Source organism: Xyrauchen texanus, chromosome 31, assembly GCF_025860055.1.
Source record: "Xyrauchen texanus isolate HMW12.3.18 chromosome 31, RBS_HiC_50CHRs, whole genome shotgun sequence".
Classification (NCBI taxonomy): Eukaryota; Metazoa; Chordata; class Actinopteri; order Cypriniformes; family Catostomidae; genus Xyrauchen; species Xyrauchen texanus.
The window spans coordinates 35,006,022-35,028,756 of record NC_068306.1 but is presented as its reverse complement, the minus strand read 5'-3'; the positions used below and the strand labels follow the sequence as shown (position 1 = coordinate 35,028,756).

The window sequence follows — 22,735 nt, the reverse complement described above, 5'->3', positions numbered from 1 at the left end:
GTCATTTAGGACTGAGTGTTCAAACTGTCATTTTGTGATGAAATCAGATCTGTTTGTTCAGACAGTGTAGTCTATATCCAGTGTATCTATATCTGTTGTTATAGTAATGATGTGTTGGCATGATGCCAAGGGACTTCCTCATACAACATCTGAGAGTAGCTGGGACATTCTTAAAAATTTTTGATTTTCAGACTTACAAAAATAGTACCATTTTTAATTCAGTTTTCGCTCATAAAAGCTGAAGGTACACATTTTTTTTACATCTTGACATTGTTTTTATCTATAAAGGACAACTTGACTGTTGTTCTTTTATTTTATTATTTCATTTTGATTTACAAACGAAGCAGGGGTTGTAACACCAGTGACGATAACACCAGTGACAAATTCTCTTAAAAGATACATTTTCTATGACGGTGTGTGTATAGCATCACAAAACATCAATCAATAAATCATTCCATGAACCCTCTCGCTCTCGGTGGGCGCGTGGTAAGTTGTGCATAGAGAATAGCGTGAAACCTCCACACGCACTATGTGTCCGTGGTAATGCGCTCAACAAGCCACATGATAAGATGCACGGATTGACGGTCTCAGAAGCAGAGGAAACTGAGAATTGTCCTCCGCCACACGGATTGAGTCACTACACCACCACAAGGACTTAAGAGTGCATTGGGAATTGGGCATTACAAATTGGGAAGAAAAGAGGAAAAAAAGCAGAATACTCATGACATTTAAATGAACCATTTGAAAAAATATAAATGAATAAATAAAATGGTTGGAAAATGACTGTATGCATATTTGAGCTGCCTCTTATTCCTCTTAACTTTGACCTTGGAAGTACATTTCCACAACTTTTTGTAAAAAAAAACAACAAAAAAAAACACATTAAATGGCTACATGCTGCATAGCATATCCTGCTCCATCTCAGGTCAGGTTTTAGTAAATCACACTGGAAAAAATGAAACGTATGTAATACTACAGTGTTAAAAAGTTAATCGTCATATTTAATTAATCTCAATTTTAAATGAGATCCCCCAAGAATGCATAAATTGGCTTTCCAGGGGGTCTCCTGTTGCATTCAGGGAATCGGAAACCCCCCCTTGACCCCCATAATTTACACTACACTGTTTTATTTGTATTCATTTTTGGTCCTGTTGATGAAGAATCATGATAAATACTACTCATTTAGCTGGTTTATAAGGCGACAGGCTTGCACAACAAAACTGTATTTTCCATCATTCTCTGTTGCAACATAAGAATGATAAATATGATAATGCAAAAATCACAAAGATAATACACATTCCTTTTCATTTTGTTACATTAGTGCTTAAAATTTAGTTACATAATTACATTAAAACTTCGATTTAGATTTAATAGCAGCCTGTACATTGGGGTCCAATAGTCTGAAACTACATTGAAAAAAAATTAATTGGTTTTGTTTTTATTTTCAGTTAAACATGGAAATAAAGTTTTAGGAAAATGTAAAATATTATTCTTAAAAAAGATACAAGAAATAAACCTAATTTGCAATAAAAAAAAATTCATTTAATTAGATAACAATACAAAATAGAAGAATTTTCACTAATGGTCTCTGACTTTTTGACCTCATTGTATATATCCATATCTGCTAAATATTGATCTGTGCATCGATTTCCTCTTAAAAGTGGAAAACAAAAAACATTATGTGATGAAAAAAACATTACACTAGACTTTTTTTTTCACCATTTGATCTTTAAGCTAAAAGATGCATTGGCTTGCCAAGCCAATGGTTTTATAAATGGTTTTATAAATGTCATAGCGCACTCTGCTGAGTTGTGATGTCCAGACAGTATGACAGATGGGAGACTGCTGGTATTTCTTTCCTCTGCTATTTTTGGCCTGTGTGTTGGGGACGGTGGTCCCAGGGGCCGTTTATTCAAGGGTCAAAGTAAATTGCTCTCAGGCCCTCAAATGGGGAATTTGATTGGAGCAGAACATCCATTCCAGATGAGAGCTATTCTTCCTTATTAATAAAAGACAGGAAATAATGTGTTTTGTTGTCTAATGTTTTTACATCTCATATTACTGTTCATTTCAGTATTAACAAAACTCTCAATTTGTGGCCTGCCTCACACCAACTTAACTGTTATGCCCAAAATTTGTCTGACACCAATAAGCTGGCTTGTCTGCTCTTAAATTATGCACATTATTTGTTCACACTGTCTTCCTCAATCTTTGTGAATTCTCTCCCACTGATATCACTCTACAGACAGGAAATGCTTTGTTATCTGTGAGAAAGTGTCCAATCAAGTCCAAATGGACACTCTTATTGAAACGTGTTAAGAAAATGCTGTTTCACCTTGAAATCAAAAGAATGAAATGATAAATTATATTTTACTTAAAGAATATAAAGCCTATTTTTAGGACCATTTAAAGGGGTCATGACATGAGGAATTACATTTTCTTTTGTCATACAAGATTTTATTGGGCTATAAAAACTTACTGTAAGTTTCAGAACTCAAAACTTCCTCCCCACTGCAAAAAGAGCTTTTGTTGAAACAGAGCTGCCAAAATGACTCTTTTTATCCTCCACATTGTGATGTCACACTATGGTAGACATTTGCATCTGACTGCTTCCACAACAACACATCAACCTACTGTACTTTATCACCTCCATAGCCCCACCCAGTAATGGTGAACAGTGAGATGTCAATGAGAGAGAGCCTGTTGATCAAGAGCAGAGAGCAAATCATAACAGTGGGCGTTCACTATCTGCATGATTTTATGTACTGCACTGCTGATAATCTCATGGATGATTGTTGGTGTCAGATGGGCTGGTTTGAGTGTTTCTGTAACTGTTGATCTCCTGGGATTTTCACACACAACAGTCTCTATGTCAACAGTCTGGTGCCAAAAATTTCTGTGGACAGAAATGCCTTGTTGATGAGAGAGTTCAACAGAGAATGGCCAGACTGGTTCGAACTGACAAAGTCAACATATACTAATATATTTTTAAATCAAAAGTTGTATTTGTTTACATTAGTTAATGCACTATGAATTAACATGAACTAATAATGAACAATTAAATAAGTAATTAAATGTAATGAGAATCAACATTAAGGATAATGCAATCTGTCATTTAAATAATTTCCCCACTCCCAAAGGAAACGTTATTTCATAGCCACTGATCCGAGACTCTGATTTGATATTTGCTCATTAACCTGGGAGAATCTTCCAGTGAATACAGTGGCTTTATTTTCTCCAAAATCAGTCTTTCATATCTAACTTAACAGCTACTTCATTTGCCTTAATTATTTGAGATGTTCAGCTCTTTTTATTCTCAAGAGCTTGATGGTACATGTGACATTTGAAGTCAACAACAAAAGATGTGAAAGCACTTTCTCGTTCTTTTTTAAAGTTGACAAGCCTATTTATATTGCTCTCTTAACTTTGACCAATCATATGTTTAGTTACATGTTATTATTTGTGTTTTGCACTGTTTTTAGCTGTCTTCGACCCTATCAGTTCAGGCCTGTGACCCATTTTGGGTCATCATGACCCGACAGTCGAGAAACACTGAATTAAAGTACAGGGCTCAAACTGAATGGGTGGTCTTGTATTTTACACTGCAGTGAAAACTAGATGTGAACTGTCAATAGCGGTCATGGTCACGTTGGCCACGTGAATTGACAGTGGTCATATGTGTGTGTTGCAGTGGAGAATGAGAGTCACTGTGACTTCGTAAAGCTGCGGGAGATGCTGATCAGAGTGAACATGGAGGATCTGAGAGAGCAGACTCACGCTAGACACTACGAACTCTACAGGCGCTGTAAACTAGAGGAGATGGGCTTTAAGGACACTGACCCAGACAGCCAGCCTTTCAGGTGGGTTGCTGCTACATTATTTGCTTGTGAAACTAATTGTCTTAGCTCTAGAACTAGTTTCCTAGAAGAAACACTAAGGCTACTACTCAAGATGAAGCGAGTACATCCCCACATGTCAATTTACCCAGTCAAAAGCAATACAATCTTTCTGTATATGACTTCTCTACAGTCTTCAGGAGACATATGAAGCCAAAAGGAAGGAGTTTCTGGGAGACCTGCAGCAGAAGGAAGAGGAGATGAGGCATATGTTTGTGAATAAAGTGAAGGAGACTGAGGCCGAGCTGAAGGAGAAGGAGAGAGAGGTTAGTCCAGTCTCATGCTCTCTCACTGCAGAAAGCTCTGTCAGGCTACAATTAATTTCCTGTCTTAAAGTAATAGTTCACTTAAATTGAAAGTCCAACATTCATCACAATCATTAACCCTTATGTTGTTCCGAAACTAATTGGGACTGGGGCTGTCGAGCTCCAAAATTGAAAAAAAAAAATCACAAAATAGTTCATTCGACTTCTGAAGCCATACCATAGCTTTGTGTGAAGAACAGAGCAACGTGTAATTTGTTGTTCACTGATAGTGTTCCCCTTTGCTGAAACTTTGAAATGGACTAAAGTCTAGACTGCAAAATAAAGCATGTTGATGGCAAAACTTAATTAACGTCAAACCTACACTGCAAAAAATAATTTTCTTACTTGTTTGTTTTTGTTTTATTGTTTTCCAGGGGTGGTAGCCAGTGTCTTTACCACTTTAAGCCATCTCCTTTACCACCCATTCCCCCTAAATTTACCATTCTTAAAACAAGATAAATGTACTTGTTTACTGTAAGTTTACTTTAAACTTCTTGTTTTAAGAATGTTTAGATTAATTTTTCCAGTGTAATGGTGCCATATTTGATTTGAAAGCTAAACGAATGGGAATATTTTTATTGAATAACAACTAAAACTTTGGCCTGTTCTTAACATAGACTGATTGAATGGCTTTAAAATACTTGAAATAAAGCGCAGAAGTCATACGGACCGCTTTTATGATGCTTTTATATGGTGCATTCTTATAATTTTGGAGCTTTACTGCCTCAGTCCCTATTCACTTTCATTTAATGGAAAAGAGCAGTCTGTATATTGATCAAAAATGCATTCCACAGAAGATAGAAAGTCATATGGGTTTGGAATAACCTGAGGGTGAGTAAATAATGACATCAATTTCCTTTTTGGGTGGAAATATTCCTTTAATTTAACACAGAGGTTCAAACTAAATTTTGTACTTTTAAACTCATCTTTCTCAAAAGTTCTTAAAGGGATAGTTCACCCAAAAATATAAATTCTCAATATTTTCTCACCCTCAAATCATCCCAGATGCGTATGACGTTCTTTCTTCCCTGAACACAAACAAAGATTTTTAAAAGAATATTTCAGCTCTGTTGGTCCTCACAATGCAAGTTAACAGGGTCCAAATCTTTGAAGCTCCAAAAAGCACATAAAGGCATCATAAAAGCAATCAAGTAATCCATAAGACTCCAGTGGTTTAATCCATGTCTTCAGAAGTGATATGATAGGTGTGGGTAAGAAACAGGTCAATATTAAAAGCGCTTGTGACCAATCCTCTCTTAGCAACTGTGGCTATCCACCATTTCTCTGACATGCGTTTGCTTCTATTTTTATTTGAGTCTATGGGTGTTATGTGTGTTTGAGTAGATTTAAGAGGAATTTTATAGAATTGATCCAAAAAAAAAACAAACGAACAAAAAAACGTTGTTGCTGGGTCATTTGAAATAGTGACACGATGTACCCAGAGACGATACCTGCAGTGTTTTTTTTTTTTTTTTTTTTTCAAATCTTTAATAAATATCGAAAAAAGCATGTTATGGATTAAACTGTGTCAGCCCTCATTCCCAGATAAACATGTATAAAGTAAATTTAAGCTAATATCTTAACATAAATGTATTTATTTATTGATTCAGGTCTTTGTAAAGGAAATAATAAATAAAGTGTTCACAGCATCATTGTGTGTGTGTGTGTGTGTGTGTGTGTGTGTGTGTGTGTGTGTGTGTGTGTGTGTGTGTGTGTGTGTGTGAGTGAGTGAGTGAGTGAGTGAGTGAGTGAGTGAGTGAGTGTGTGAGTGAGTGAGTGAATGTGTGAGTGAGTGTGTGTGTGTGTGAGTGTGTGAGTGTGTGAGTGTGTGAGTGAGTGAGTGAGTGAGTGAGTGTGAGACATTATAAACAGCTCTGTTCACTTACGCTAATGTTATTAGATGTTAAATCACTTCTAAATGATGCTTTCCTCTTTTGAAGTGACCGAAAATATGGCCAAAAACCATGACTTTTACAGCAATCTCCCATTAATTTCTGTGGGAAGTTCTGCAAAGCTTGTCAGAGTGAGCAACGGTAGCCAAAGGGGGTGGGGCTTAGCGAGGGTCAATTTACATTTTTGGACGAACCATTCTTTGAGCATGTATAGTGGAATTCTAAGAAGCCAAAACTCTTAAAACATGAGTCGGCTCCTCTGTGGGAAGCTATAACATGCATTTCTCTCCTCAGTTACACGACAAGTTTGAGCAGCTGAAGCGCATGCACCAGGAGGAGAAGAGGAAGGTGGAGGAGAAGAGACGAGACTTAGAGGAGGAGATGAATGCCTTCAACAGGAGGAAGGTGGCGGTTGAGACCCTCTCTCTCTCACAGCCCCTGAAGAAGGACAAGGACAAGAAAAAGTGAGTTCTTAAGCTCTGTGTTCTCATTCTTTCATTTACCACGCCCCCTTTTCCCCAACTTTCATTGATTGGCTAATCCAGTCAGTTCCAATCAACTCCAAAATACTCCACTAGTGTTTAAAAATCACACAGAAGAAAATGAAACCATTATAAACACATTTCATTTATCACATGTGTTGACACTGCACTGATTGGATACTTTGCTGGTGGAGCTTAGCAAAGGGTCAATTCAGTTACGCCTATAACAATTTATACAGTTAATATAGTTTAGACATGCTGTTTAATGGTGATTGAAACAATTCTTCATCTAATGTTGCCAGTCACTGGCATGAGTATATAAATGCATGCTTTTCTCACACCTGCAACAAGTTTTTGGTTATCCTACATTCACTTTATTCTCTGTCTATAAAGGTGCACACAGTAATTTTCTCCACTTTAAAAAAAGGTTATTAATGGTTCAAACTACATACTAAATAAAAAATACTAATACTAACTGGATGATTCTCACTAACCCTGTCAACAAAATGTCCTGGTCCTAATTTAGCCCAAAATCAAGACACAAACAAGGAACATTGTAACATTATGTTAATGACAGTTATACAGGTTTTACCCCCCAATTCTCATATATGCAATGCAACAAAACAAAAAAAGATGGCCTTTATGAAATCCTTTTCCCAAAATGTGGAAAAAAAAAGAGGATTTAAATTGTATTTATTTATACAACATTGTTACTTGTATACATCATATACTCCCTTGTTACTGCCTTTTAATTGTTGCTGATTTTAATGTAAAAATATCACTGTACAACTGATTATTATTTTTTTTTTTACTTTAATACATAAAACATTTTTGGTATGGGATTAGAATCATAATTGAAAGTAATAGGAGTAATAAAAGTAAAATGTCCAGGCACATTACGGTGATGAGAATTGGGGGTAAAATGCCCAAAAATCTTCTTCATTTTCACTTTTCCATTTGCAAAAAAGAATTTATTTTTTTTATTTGTTTATTTATTTATTTATTTTTATTTTGGCTTAAATAGGGCCAGGACATTTTCTTGACATGTTTCTCCCATTCATGCAACATATTTTAGAACTTTTTTATTATTCTTTTTTATTAATTTAATATTTATTACAAACTTTTTGTGAATGTGTTTCTTTAACTACACACTGTCATTAAAAAACATCCAGTGTTAATTCAGTAACCGCTCTGACGGATTCACCTAGTAACTCATTACACTGATTAAACCGATGACACTTGATTTTGCAGATCTTTGTGAATCAGAGTCATTAAATGAAATGCATTAGGTCTTCTCCCTCTGGAGCATATGCAGCTCAAATTAAGTGTATCTATCTCCATCTTGTGGTTACTCAATGTCAAACATTTACATAGCATCCATTTTGTTGTTTGTCCCTGAAATGGATACACCACTGACAGGGTTGGGAGGGTATTTTTGAAATGTATTCCACTACAGATTACAAAATACATGCTGTAAAATGTCATTTGTAACATATTCCGTTAGATTACTCATGGTCAGTAATGTATTCTAAATACTTTGGATTACTTCTTCAGCACTGGTAGATTTTTTTTCACTTGTTTTGACTATAAAAACTCAAAGGGCAAGTAAGACAAAATACACATGTTAAAAATACATTACCGGTAACTGAAAAAACAAATTATCTTATGCAGTGTTGTTTCTAAAACAAGATAAAACAAATAGATTTTGTTTTATATATTTTTACAGGAAAACAATACAAAGATTATTATCAAGAATATGATTTTTGCCCTAATATCAAAGGTCTTACTAAAAAAAAAAAAAAAAAAATTATGATCCAACATGAATTTTCTTGATAAAAAAAATTATCGTGCCTTGTAGCATGTGCATGTAAAATGGCTAGAGATAACATTTTAGCTTAGCATAAAGCTGACAATTTACACAAGGTTTATTTCTATTTCTTCTGCTGCAAACTTACTTCAAACTTACATCTCTGTCTGCTCGTATGAATGTAACACATCATAAGAAAGTGTTTCACCGCTGTTCAAATGCACTTTGGATCGCATCATTTATATGTATACATTTTTGATTACTCTTCAGTAATCAAAATACTTTTTGAATGTAACTGTATTCTAAATACCAATGATATGAATTGTAACTGTAGTGGAATTCAGTTACTTATATTTTGTATTTTGAATATGTAATCCTGTTACATGTATTCCGTTACTCCCCAACCCTGACCACGGAAAGCATCTCTTAACCATAAATGTATTCAAGTGTGTATGAATGTGATAACTTAAGGTTATTGATTGGATGTTGCATATTCATATATTCAAGTTAAGTTTAAATTATTTATATATTTCAGTTGGAGTTCTGAAAATAAAATGTCTCAGGCATCCTCTATTGCTGTCTTAAGAAAGTTACTTAATCATTTATTTCATTCCAGATCATTGCTGCCATCAAAGGGATTGTTCACCCAAAAATGAAAATTCTATAATCATTTATTCACCCTCATGTCATTCCAAACCCGATTAAGTTCCTATAATCCATGGAACACAAAAGGAGACATTTCGAAGAATGTACTGGTGAATGTATTAGATAATGTATTGCTCTTTTCCATGCATCAAAAAATAGGAACTGTAGCTTTCAGAGCTGATGAAAAAGTGCCATAAATGTATCATAAAATACCGAAATCAGTTTATCTGGTTATTGAGTTTGTAGAGGACACAAATGTAATAAGTGGTCCTAAATGTAATAACATTTGGTCTTAAATGTAATAAAGGCTCTAAATGTAATAACTTTTGGTTCCAAATGTAATAAAGGCCCTACATGTAATAAGTTGTGGCCCTATATGTAATGAAGGCCCTAAATAACTTGTGGCCTTAAAAGTAATAAAGGCCCTAAATGTAATAACATTTGGTCTTAAATGTAATAACTTTTGGTTCCAAATGTAATAAAGGCCCTAAATGTAATTCATGTGTTGTCTTAAATGTAATAAAGGACCTAAATGTAATAACTTTTGGTCTTAAATGCAATAAAGGTGCTAAATGTTATAACACATATATCATAAATGTAATAAAGGCCCTACACGTAATAAGTTGTGGCCCTATTTGTAATGAAGGCCCTAAATATCTTGTGGTCTTAAAAGTAATAAAGGCCCTACATATAATAACTTGTGGCCCTAAATGTAATATCATTTGGTCCTAAATGTAATAAAGGTCATAAATGTAATAACATTTTGTCCTAAATGTAATAAATCTCTAAATAACTTGTGGTCTTAATGTAATAAGGGCCCTAAATGTAGTATCTTTTGATCCCTTAATGTGATAAAGGCCCTAAATGTAGTAAATTGTGGTATTAAAAAGTAATAATGGTCCTAAATGCAATAACATTTGTTCCTAAATGCAGTGGCGGTTCTAGATTGTATGGCGCCCTGGGCGAACCACTGTTAATGTTTTGTTAACTATTAATGTTTAGTTATAGTGCTTTCAATATAGCAAAGGGTGAATATAATTTACAAATCACTCCTTTTTGTTTTTCAGAATTGTGGTTGTATAATTAATGCCCTAAATGTAATAACATTTGCTCCTAAATGTAAAATGGTCATAAATGTACTAACTTTTGGTCCATAAATACAATAGAGGCCCTAAATGTAATAACATTTGCTCCTAAACATAAAACTTTCCTGAATTACATTTAGGGCTATTTATCGCATTTGTGCTCAACACAATTCAGTTCACAGTTCAACTCACTGACTCAATAAATGCAGTGATTCTCAAGTTAAAAATTAAATCTGGGCCTGTTCCTCATACAAGGCTATCGTATGACTTATGAAGACTTGAAATATAGTGCACACAAGTCGTATGGACTACTTTTGTAAATTTTGTGGTGCTTTTGGATCCTTTTGAAACTCCAGTCACAGTCATTGTAATTGCATCAACCAGTTCATTCTCTGAAATTTCTCCTTTTGTGTTCCATGAAAAAACTAATGTGAAATGTTTTGACATGAGGGTGTTATGAAAATGATGACAGAATTTTCATTTTGGGGTAAACCATCTAATATATCTTTTATTTATAGATTTATTTACCTCAATATGTCTTTCAAGCTTATTTCCAACATCTCATCACAACATGCATGAATATTTGTGTTTCTTACTACACCGACTGTCATATTTGTGATATTTTATTTGCATGTATCCACTTCATGTATTTTTTTGTTTTTGTTGTCATTCATTTGGTTATTTTGTGTCCATTTTCTTTCAGTTAATTTAAGAGCACATCGCAGGCCGACCACAGTCTTGTCCTCCACCATCGTTGCAACATCAGCATTTGTTTTTGACATTTTCCTCATGACATTGTGTTAAAGTACCAAAGATCATGATGGGAAGCCACAGAAGTGTATGGTGGCTGAATTGCTTCAATTGTTGCCACAGTTTCTTTGTTTTCCTTTGCTAGGTTCATTCAGGTTATATATTTTTTTTTAACTATTTTTAAAATGTCCTCCCCCTTAACCCCATTTTATTTTTTGTGACCTATTTCTCTTTTTTTTTTTAATTTTTTAAATTAAAAAAATTGTCCAAATTGACAGAAATTCCATGTCCAAATTGACAGAAATTCACCTTTTGGTCACTGTTGTTTTTGGTACTAGCCATTTGTTCATTTGTCTTAATAATATTCAGGTCATTATTGTGACATTCATATATAGTACAACCCCAATTTTGAAAGAAATTCTAATAAAAACTAAAAGGAGTGATTAGTAAATTATGTTCACCCTTTGCTATATTGAAAGCACTATAACTAAACATTATATGATGTTTCACCCTGTGAATTTCATAGTTTTTTTTAATGTACAGTCATTTCAAATCAGATGATTGCAACATACTCCAAAAAAGTTGAGACCGGGCCACTTAAGAATTTAAAATAACAAAGCGATGTGAAACAGGAGATGTTAAACTGGTTGAGGCGATCGTGTCATAGTATATAAGGAGGCTCCAAAATCAGCCTAGTCCTTCAAGATCAAGGATCATTTGAGACTTGTCAATTCGTCAACTGATGTTTCAGCAAATAATCCAGCACTTTGAGAACAATGATACCCAAAGACAAAGTGGAAGATTTTGGGCATTTCACCCTCTACAGTGCACAATATAGTTAAAAGATTCAAGGAATCTGGTCAGATCTTGTTGCGTAAAGGGCAAGAAAAACAATTTCTGAATGTGTGTGATCTCTGATCCCTCAGACGTCACTGTCTTAAAAAAACATCTTTCATCTGTAATGGATATCCATTAATATCATAATATCATTATGTTAAACACTCGATTGCCCCAACTTTTTTGGAGTATGTTGCAATCATCTGATTTGAAATGACTGTACATTTAAAAAAAACAAAAAAATTTATAAAGTGAAACATCATATAATGTTTAGTTATAGTGCTTTCAATATAGCAAAGGGTGAACATGATTTACTAATCACTCCTTTTTCAGAACTGGGGTTGTAGTTCATGTTTCTCTTGCCATAATGTATAATAGTATTTAAGATCTGAGCCAAACTCAATAGCACAGTGAAAATAGTAATGTGCCCATGTGTATGATTTTATGAATATAAGCGTGCATGTGTATGGCTAAATAAACCATTTTTTAAAGTTCTTGCTGTTTTAAAATGTAATCCAGGACCTACAGTGTGTGTGAATATTTGAATAGCTTTTTTGACTTTATTGTAATGACAACAGATATGCAAATTATATTTTTTGTATTACTTGTAGAGCACACAAGGCTTTATGGTGTTCAAGCAGATTATATTGTGTATCATTTAAGCCATAATATTGAGGCTGGAACATCTGAGGCTGTCTGATCTAAAGTAACTTCTGGGACATCTTCATTTGCATAAAGGGCAATGACAGCAATTTGATTAAGTTGTAAGAGCAGTTGAAATACCTGATATTGAAAATAAACAAATCCCCTAATTTTCTTTATCTATTAGAATGTGTCGTTTGATATACAAAAAACAATTGTTTTAGCAAAGTCAGTTTTGTCCCCACTACTTTTGAAATAACTTTCGTCAGGTATGTGTCTAATGCAGAAGTTTCCGTTTTGTTTGTGTGCGCGATCCAGCGCTGGAATGTGTTCTGAATGTTTTGATGAGTGCTCGTTGTGGTCATAGATGTATATACATCTCTATACATGCCTCATTAGCAGATGGACTCCTATGGACCGTGATACGTTGACAAGTCCACCATATTGAAAGGGTCTGCCCATAAATACATAAAGGTTAACTGATAGACTACTTATAGTAGGTTCTATCCATAGATGGATCCCAATCAAAACCTGGGATATTCAACTAAATTAATTAAATTGAGAAAATAAATAATAACAGTGAAATTTAGTATTGATAATTTCCACAATAAGTCTTTCACAAGGACACAAACTAAATGCCCATTAAGCATTGCGAATGATGTAATAGAATAAAATACGATGGCAATATATAAAACTATTGATTTTAGGTTGTTTATTATAAGTATAGAAACATTATATTTTCAAGTTCATTGCAAAATATTCTGATATACACACAAATATATACAGTAGGTAGTTTAAGGATGAAGGGAGACTGACATAATTGCATCATTCGCATTGTTTATGAGAGTAGGCTATCGCTGATGGACGTTTGGCGTGCTTACTTGGCCTTGGTTCTCTGATAGGTTGATCTCTGTTCAGGATTATGGGTAGTGTAGTTCGTGAAATCAAACATTGATTTTAAAGCATGAAATTGAAATAACGCAGACTGTTGGTTTCAACAAATGCATACACCATCGATTAAACAGCCTTGGAGTTCATGGTAGGTCTGTGTTTAGAAGTTTATAAGTGTGACAAGGAGGAGGGCGGGGCCGGGCCTGGAGTGCGCAAGGCATTTAACCTTGTTACAATATTTTAGTCTTGAAAATGTATTAGTCTATGGAAAAAAAAAATCAATGGGACTTTTACTTGTGCTCTATACTAAAGGCTAAAATGTTACCATTAGACCAGTCTTGTGCTCTCTTCAATCGGGTGTTTTCTTGTCTATCCACTAACAAAATCTTAGGATTCGACAGTGATATACTTACATTTGGCAGAAACTTTCATTCAAAGCGACTTACAGTGCACTTATTACAGGGACAATCCCCCGCAGATAACCTGGAGTTAAGCGCCTTGCTTAAGGACACAGTGGTGGTGGCTGTGGGGATCAAACCGGCAACCTTCTGATTACAAGTTCAGTGCTTTAGCCCACTACACCACCACCACTAAGTAGCGGAATGAAGTTCTCAAATTAATATTGATTTGAGCACTTGGATTGATCAGCAAGAATGACTTATTCAAAATATTTACAGATTATTTGAAATGATCTGTGCATTACCTAATTAATGAGTTTTGCAGCTTCATGATGTCACAACCAGCACATCTCCAATATACAGTCCTGTGCAAAAGTCTCAGATCCATTATATTTTTCACAAAACCATGTCTTAAAATGGTTATTTTATCGATTTCGCTTTTAGTGTATCAGTAGGAAATATCATTTTAGATTTTAACATTCCCTATGCAAATAAAGCAAATTCATGAACCCAGTTGGGGAGATCTCTCTCCACCACTGGCTTACCGATCTTTTCATGAATGGTGATTTACACACATTATTCCAATCAAATGTTCAGTAAATGCAGAAAGGAAAGCCTGTCCTGGTGTTTGCTAAAAATAGAAAATATGCAACTTGACCGATGTAATAAATGAACAAATGTATTTTAGCATATTTTACTTAAACTATTGTTCAAATCATCCAACGGGCCATGTCTACAATTATGTTGAATTGTTAGAAATAAAAACCCATTAACACAATTTTTTAAAAACACTGAGTGTGGCACAAAAGGTAGGTTTTTATTCCATGACAGGTCATTGATGTTTCCCAAGCAACATAAAAAAATATCCATGTAGGAAAACAAATGTCCATGTAGCTGCCTTTAAAAATGCAAATGGAAGACAACACTGCTTATAGTAAAAAAAAAACATTAGCAAAACAACTCGTGCGGTTACACAATGTCATGTTATCTTCACATTTGTTACATTTTACATAAAACCTACAAATCATATCCAAGGTAGGTTACGATATGAAATGTCAAAGGCCGTTTATTAACATAACAAAATATATATATATATAAAAAAAGCATAATACAACAAGGTATAATTTAAGGCATTAACTAAGATTTCTGTTAAAGCATAATCATTAAAGCATTATGTAGTAATGTAAAGATAAAAAAAAAAAAAAAAAAAAGTCAAAGTGCAGAATAAAAGGAAAAGGAAAGTGCAAGTCTCAACTCAATCTGCTTCCACCTTTCTCAAAAAACATGTGTTGGCTTATTCACTGGAAGGGGGGCACAGCTGAAAACAGATTTGATTTTGAAAAACCACGCTCCTATCATCAGGTCTGTGGTTTCCTGCTTTCATTGCGGTGTCTCCATCATAAGGCACCAGAAACATCACAGAAGTAGTCCATCTCTTGGTCCCCATGCCCCTTCTGTGCTCGTCTGGCCCGGACGGCTGTGTTTGTGTTCCCATGATCCTCCTGCATGTCATATCCTCTGAAAAACAGCATGCTGGTGGTGTCTAGAATGTACACTGCATTGGTGGGTAAAGAGAGCTCAAGACCTGTCAAGTACTCATCCACCATCTCCTTGCAGCAAATGAACTCTGTGCTTTCGATCTAAAAAAAAATGAAAAAATATTGGGAGTTAACTTATTCCACATTGTATTATAATACTTAATTCAACCACTGAATAAATAAATTCTGTCAGGTTTCAACAATGTGTGCCAAGACACCAGAGTTCTGTATTAGTCATTGAATGGTGTCTAGACTGATAATATTTAGAACAGGTGTCACGAAGTTCTGAACAAGTTTAGGTTGCAAAGAGGGGACGGACACAATTATTCCAGGTTGTTCTGCAACAAGTTCAGCAATTGATAAACGGAAATGTTTTTTTAACCTTCTGCTATAGTGTGATGAGGGGCTGCCGTGCTTTGTATGTTTATTGTCATTTATGAATGTTGCTACATAACATACAGCCTCAGCATTAGAATATAAGCTCCAGGTGAAAGTAAAGTAAATAAGACAGAAACAGATTACAATTGTATACAACAAATCCTCAAAGTAATAATATTAATACGACATCATATTATAATGACAAACTGGACAACTATAAATAATTGTTGGGTTATAAAATGTATTTTATAAATAACAACTGAATTCCAAAATGTTACTGGGTGAAGTAGTGGGTTTTGCACACACGGTTCAAATATTTTTTTTTTTGTATACGTTGATGTAGGTAAATATGGCTTTTTTTTTTTTTTTTTTTAAATAAATTATTTATTACTGTATTGCGGAAAAACAAGCACTAATTATTTTTAACTAGATTTGTATTTCATTAAACATTTTTAAAATGTACTTGGCTACAATGGTTGATGGGATGAATTTAAAATTATGTAATTTAAGCAAACCTTTTTTTTTGTGCATTTATGTGTTAATAAGTTAATACAACATTAAAACTCCAGGCTACATGCATTCATAATGATTTCTTTTAAAGTATGTAGCCTATATTGTGACCCTTCTCTTTAGTCACTTGCTTTCTAGCAAGACATGACTCATTAGACCAGTGCTTTGACAAATATGGAAGTGGTGGCAAAAACCATGCGCAAAAAATAAACTTTTATTGGATTACGTTGTTGAAAAATTATTCAGAGGGCTCTAATTGACTGCTGTGGCTTCAAGATCATCAACAGAGCTGACTGGACTGAGGAGATCATTTCAACTCGCAACTTTGCAGCAAACATTTATAGCGAACATAATTACATGTTTGTTATTAACTCCTATCATTATAGGAATTGTATCGCTAAGAATATGTTTGCATTTATGATGGTTTTGTGTCATACTTTCATTTAATCCTCTAATCTGTCAAATATATTGCCGTCTTCCTGTGCTATCGGAATTATCCTGCTTCCCACTTTTGAAATGGTAATTACGAGTTTGTCGTGTTCACGTGCTTTATTATCGGAAAGAACAGGAAACATGGATGACGCAGTGTTCATTCATCCATATTTCTTGAGGTACTTTTATTTTGACACCACAATACATATTATATGATATTACTCCGTGAAAAGCTTGTATTTGACAAATTCCTTTTATCGTCAGCAAGCTAACAGAGTAGAAATGTACACCATGCATAGAATTGTTGCTGATATACATGAAGGAATGAACAAAAACGGCAAGCGCTAACAATTAGCTTCATTTAGAAAACTACTCTCCTTCGCCATGTTGAAAGCTTAGAACTCCTCCCATCTCAGGTATCAATATTATCTCAAGAGTTTCCCAGTCATTATTACGACTTGGAGTCATTCATGTGCAACTTCCCAGTAGGAAACTCACATTTACAATAGTTACGATAGAACGTGAAGGCAGCATAACAGTCAATGGGCTTTCAACCACCACTTACTGCGCGTGTGCAGAAATTTTTGTAAACAAGAGGGCTGGTCTGTGTTTGATCTGAATGCATAGATATTATATAGAGTCTATATGATGTCTATGTCTGAATGTAGATGGAACTCATCTTATCTATGACATGTTAGAGTGCTTTAATTTTGAAATTCAACATCAGACGGTCCTGACATTGTATGAGTGACACTGAGGTAGTGTACAATCATTCGAAAGTGAAATTGTTCTGTGTAACCAGGAAGTTTCTCAATGACAGTCTGACATTTTGGTACTTAAAAGTCAGATGGTCTTTGGAAATGTATTCATTGTAATCAAGTTTGCAGGCGTTATTATTTATTAAAAGTTTATTTTTGTTTAATATTTATTAATTTTGTTGTAGTTTTATTCATTCTTTTCCATTCATCCATTCATGGAAAAAGAAAAAAGAATGAATAAAACTACAACAAAATTAATAAATATTAAACAAAAATAAACTTTTAATAAACGCGACCTTCCGGTGAACATCATTTCGCAGTCTGTGACAGAAATGATGTTCACCGGAAGTCCGCTTTTATTTTGAAATCAGTTCTTACACGCTCTTACAGTACTGCACAGTATATACGCATACCGCAAAACAATGTGGGGCTAGCTTGACAAATTTTGTCCAAATGGAGGCTGGCCTGACTACAGTCTTGAGTTTTTTTCATTCAGTGAAATGGTGACTGAAACTCCCTAATATCTCCTTTTTATATCCACTGAAATAAGAAAAAAAGTGACACAGGTTTGCAACAGCTTGAAGGTAAGTGACGCTAATTTACATTTTTGTGTGAAATATCTTGTCAGTTACCTTAATGTCCGTTTAAAGTTGAAAATGTTAACATTAAATTATGAAAGAGAAGTGTGCTGGCAGATTAAAATATATATATATATATATATATAAATAACACATAAATATAAAAGGGCTGTCAATTTAACGCGTTAACGGGCGATTTATTTTACAAAAAACAACGCGTTAAATTAACGCAATGAATCGCAATGCTTTCCTGAGAAATGCATGCTTGTAGTACCACCTGTTTACTCCAGAGGGCAGTAAGTGAAATTTCAGCTGTGTGAGCAACACATAGTTTATTACAGTGAACAAAACATTAACAACCATTCAGCGGACACACAACACAGACATGCATAAGGTTCTTGCGTTCAAAACACTTGAAGGAGCGCAAATGCAAACTAAGGGATCTCAAGATATGTTTAAAGATTGAGTATTAAACTATATTTAACTTGACACTGTGACCTAAACATTTTATTTTTATGATGCAACACACCTGAGACGACACACGCATGTCTGACGCAGGTCGTACGGCCTTAACCTTGATGATAGGTAAAGGAGGTGTCCTTTAAACTGTTACACCATTTTCCCAGTCAATCTGTATTTAAGAAACATGCTCCCTGAAATAGATCCACTTTGCTCCTTCTGTAATGCTGTAGATGAATCTGCCCCTCACATTTTTTGGGAATGTGTCCATGCTGTAGTATTTGAGAAAATTGTTTGTACATACCTCTATTTTAACTAGTTTTTCTTTGCTTCATAAAGACGTTTTATTTGGTTTTCACAGTTTTGATAAGTTAATATTTTCTGATTAATCTGTTTATTTTTCTTGCCAAGTGTAAATTTATGTCTTTAAAGCCCCTATTTGCACTTCTTTGTAAAGACTTGAAATATTATTGAAATACTCTTTGTACCTCCAACAGCTCCAAAGCATTGAAAAGCATTGCACTATGTAATGAATATAATGTCTTGGCATTATTGTAAAATATATCTGTAGTATTGTGTACTATGTATACCCCTGGCTTGTTTCTAAAAAATAAAATAAAATGTCTTGACGCAGGTGTTCATTGGCGGCCCTTAAACAAGCCCTCGTAATAAATCTCAAACTGATTGACAAATTCACTTGTGAAATGGATTGCTGTGAACTGTATGCCAACGATTGACTTATGATCAATAATATGGTAGTAAACAATACATTGTATTCTAAAGCTGATTTTTGAATGGTTTTATCAGTGATTAACTCTTCTGCCACAAGAATGTAATACATTTTAATTATCTGAATATTTTTTTATTTTATATAATGCACGAGAGAGAGAGAGATGATTTTGAGCGTCTGTTCACCATTCATGCCACAGCAAACAAAATGTAAGACTTCTTGTAATTTAAGATATGTAAGACTTATGGCCTCAAATAAAAAAAGTACATTTAAGACTTAAGGACCCGCAGGTTCCCGGTTATTCAAACAAATTGACAACATGAAAAAACAACAAAAAAAAAAACGTTTACATGAAACTTGAAATAATCGGGTTATTCTCCGCTTTTGACAGCAAAATGTAAACAGGCATGCACTAAACACTTGCACACATTGGAAAAGCCAGTAAGAATGCCAGTAAAAGGTGTTTACGTGCAACAATAAATTGAGGTAATGGGCAAAAATCTATGTGCTGATCAGTTTATGCCATTTTAAACCGTTTAAGATACCTCAATAAAGGAAACCCATTTAAAGGGATGGTAAATGCAAAAATGAAAATTCTCTCATGATTTACTCACCCTCATGCAATCCCAGAAGTGTATTACTTTCTTCTGCAGAACACAAATACATTTTTTTACAAGAATATTTCAGCTCTGCTGGTCCATTCAATGCAAGTGAATGGTGACCAAAACTTTGAAGCTCCAAAAAGTAGATAAAAGGCAGCATAAAAGGTAATCCCTATGACTCCAGAGTTTAAATCTATTTATTCAGGAAAAACTTGAGAAATATGCAGAACATAATGCAGTTGTGATGGTGATGCTTTTGATTAGATGATTGTTCAAAATATTGAATATCAGGAATGTATCATATGTAAACCCTGATATTACACAGCATCTTTTTTTTCGATTAATGGTCCTTATATGGAGACTGAAAGTTTCAGCCACTACTTCGTGCAGGTTGCCAGCTTGAACAGGGCCATGACGATCCTGCTTTTATTTGTGAAATTAAAATTAAAGTAAACTGGCTAATTTTAATGAAATGTCTCAATACTCTCACCATTTTACCAAAACTTCAGGAGGAAAAAAAATATGGGACGTCTGGGAGGCGAATTAGCGATAAACACGCATTTCTGAATGGAAACCGCTTCAGGGCAGATTTCTTTTGCGCCAAAACAAAACTTATGCGACAGTGTTTTTTAGGCATGACCTCATCATGCACACCTTTTTATCGATAAAAATTGAATGGAAACAGGCAGAAGGCGGCAAATGTCGCAATTTTATTTTTCGCATTTTCACTGTCGATAACAAAATAGCATGAAAGGTGGACGGAAACTAGGCTAGTGTATTAGTGTGCATGTAAACACACTATGTCAAACTTGGTGCAATGCATCATATTTGATTTGAGCATGAGCAGAAAATTCAATTCCGTTCATCACACAATGCTATCGTATGACTTCAGAAGACTGAGTATTAGCACACAAGTCAACATCGACAACTTGCTGTAAATGGTACCTTATTTGAGCTCGGCAGCCACCATCGCCACTATGGACAAGAGAATTATATAAAAATAATTCTCCTTTTGTGTTCCACGGAAGAAAGCAATTTACAAGGGGTTTAGAACAACATGTGGGTGTAAATAAGATGACAGAATTCTTATTTTTGGGTAAACTATCGCTTTAAACAAAAACAAAAAACAACCGCGATAGAGTACCACATGACCCAAAATGTAAAAAATATCTAAGTAACTTAGTTATTTAAAAAACTCCGTGAGGTAATTAACCCTTTAATAAAGTTCATTGCACGGGTGTTCAGCTCACACAACTCAAGCGGGGCAATCCCCAACATACAATGACTGAATTATTGCAATCAATTCGGTCTGGATTTTTCTTTCTTAAAGTAAAATAAAAAGCAGTGTTAGTACATAGTTAATATCTTGCAATATAATTTATTTCTAGTCATATTTTCGTCAACAGCATTTTTTTAATAAACATTTTATGATAATTGTCATGATGCTTTTTTGTCTTCTTAATCATTGCCAAATCAAAAAAACATTTTCTTTAATAATTTAGTTGATGAGATTAGCACTGCACAAGTGTAACAAAACAAAACAAAAAAAAGACTTGTGATGCTCACATTGATGTACATTTCATGCATACCTGTGCTTTCCTCAACAGGTCGGTAAAAACGGAGAACCAATCAGGCGTCAACCTCTCAAGCTCCAAAGTGATGACAGCCAAAGCCAGTATGGAGCCCTTGAACTGCCAGAGCTGGTGGCAGGCGATACAATGCTGCACCTGCCTGGTCCACAATGACACCTGGAGGCAAGGCTTCTTCTGAGATCCGGCAGATGTGAGAGGAGGCTGCCTGGACATCAACAGGCCATGGAACTGAAAAACACATTATCAACCAATTAAAGCAACACCAAACTCCAATAACTTACTACAGAGGTGTGGGTCTGTATTTTAACTCTCTTGACAAACTATTTATGTGTTATACCCTTCATGAGTGGGATGTGAAATCTTGAAATGTGTTCTTTAGTCTCTGTCTCTAACCAGACAAGATAAGATTCCAGTGACAAGCAATTTTTCTGTCTGCACTGAACGCAAAACTGCTGCACGATGTGGCACAATCACAGCCAATCAGAACATATTTCATGTTTAATGTGCAGTTATGGGGAGCAGGATTTGGTCCAATTGGAGTTCAAAATGGGGGGGCCTACCAGGCATGACAGCTCTAGTATTTACAGTGGAGGAGCAAGATTTTACAGGTTGATGAAACTTGAAAACAAACATCTTATTTGAATAATGTGTACTAAAGTAACATGCACAATAGGAGCAGGAATGTGCATTAAGAAAGTAAATGGTGTCAATTTTGATTTCATGTTGACTACTGAACCATGTCATTCCTATTCAATCAACATGGCTTTTTTCATAGTTCAATTTGTACTGAGGAAGTTTGATTTTTCCTTTTTATCTGTGACTATGAGAGTGTCTTCACATTACTTATCAAAGGGAAGACTGAGTTGCATGGACCTTATACAGGGAGATATATGATGGATATTTATTTGAGAATTTTTATGGAAATTTATTTTTCTATGCTGTTAGATATTTTTTCATTTCACAAACAATTATATTTAAATATTATAAGTATTATAGGCAATATATATTTACACTGATCAGCCACAACATTAAAACCAGCTGCCTAATATTGTGTAGGTTAGGGGTGCCCAATACGTCGATCGCGATCTACCAGTCGACCGCAAAGGCAATGCTGGTAGATCGCACAAAATTTAAATGTACTTTAGTTAAATTTTAATAAAAATAAATATAATGTCTTTCCTTTTAGTTTCTGTCTGACTTGCACTTGACGAGTAAATATTGACCAGGTGAGGTTTTGTTTATTCAGTTGCCATGACAACTAGGTTTACACATACGCGCCTTCCAAGGACTTCTGAGAACAGAGTGCGAAATTGCGATGCTACTGCCCGGATTATGCAAAACTGTCTGATTTCATTCAGTGCAAGTCATCAGAATAAGGTAAATGCCCTGACTATTGTAATATATTGTGCTGTAGGTGTTTTGGGTTTAGTTTTAAAACTGAATAATATCAACATTGAACATTATTATATATTTCTTTATTAATTAGAAGATGAATTCCATGTCGGGATACATGCAGTAGTCCCATCAA

General features: G+C 34.6%; 1 protein-coding gene across 3 annotated transcripts in view; it reads left to right on the top strand.

The window, feature by feature from the left end:
* The window catches only part of LOC127624775 (septin-8-A-like), a 46,269-nt gene extending 24,839 nt beyond the window's left edge, over positions 1–21,430 (top strand). For 2 of the 3 annotated variants that reach the window (XM_052099648.1, XM_052099650.1), the window contains 4 exons: positions 3,692–3,860; positions 4,030–4,162; positions 6,388–6,557; positions 21,223–21,430. In XM_052099648.1, coding sequence (XP_051955608.1) covers positions 3,692–3,860; positions 4,030–4,162; positions 6,388–6,557; positions 21,223–21,385 — 635 coding nt within the window. In that variant the 3' untranslated portion in view covers positions 21,386–21,430. Of the gene's footprint in view, positions 1–3,691; positions 3,861–4,029; positions 4,163–6,387; positions 6,558–10,815; positions 12,506–21,222 lie in introns of those variants that run through there. The other variant, XM_052099649.1, reaches the window with a different exon arrangement.
* The last annotated feature ends 1,305 nt before the right edge of the window (positions 21,431–22,735 follow it).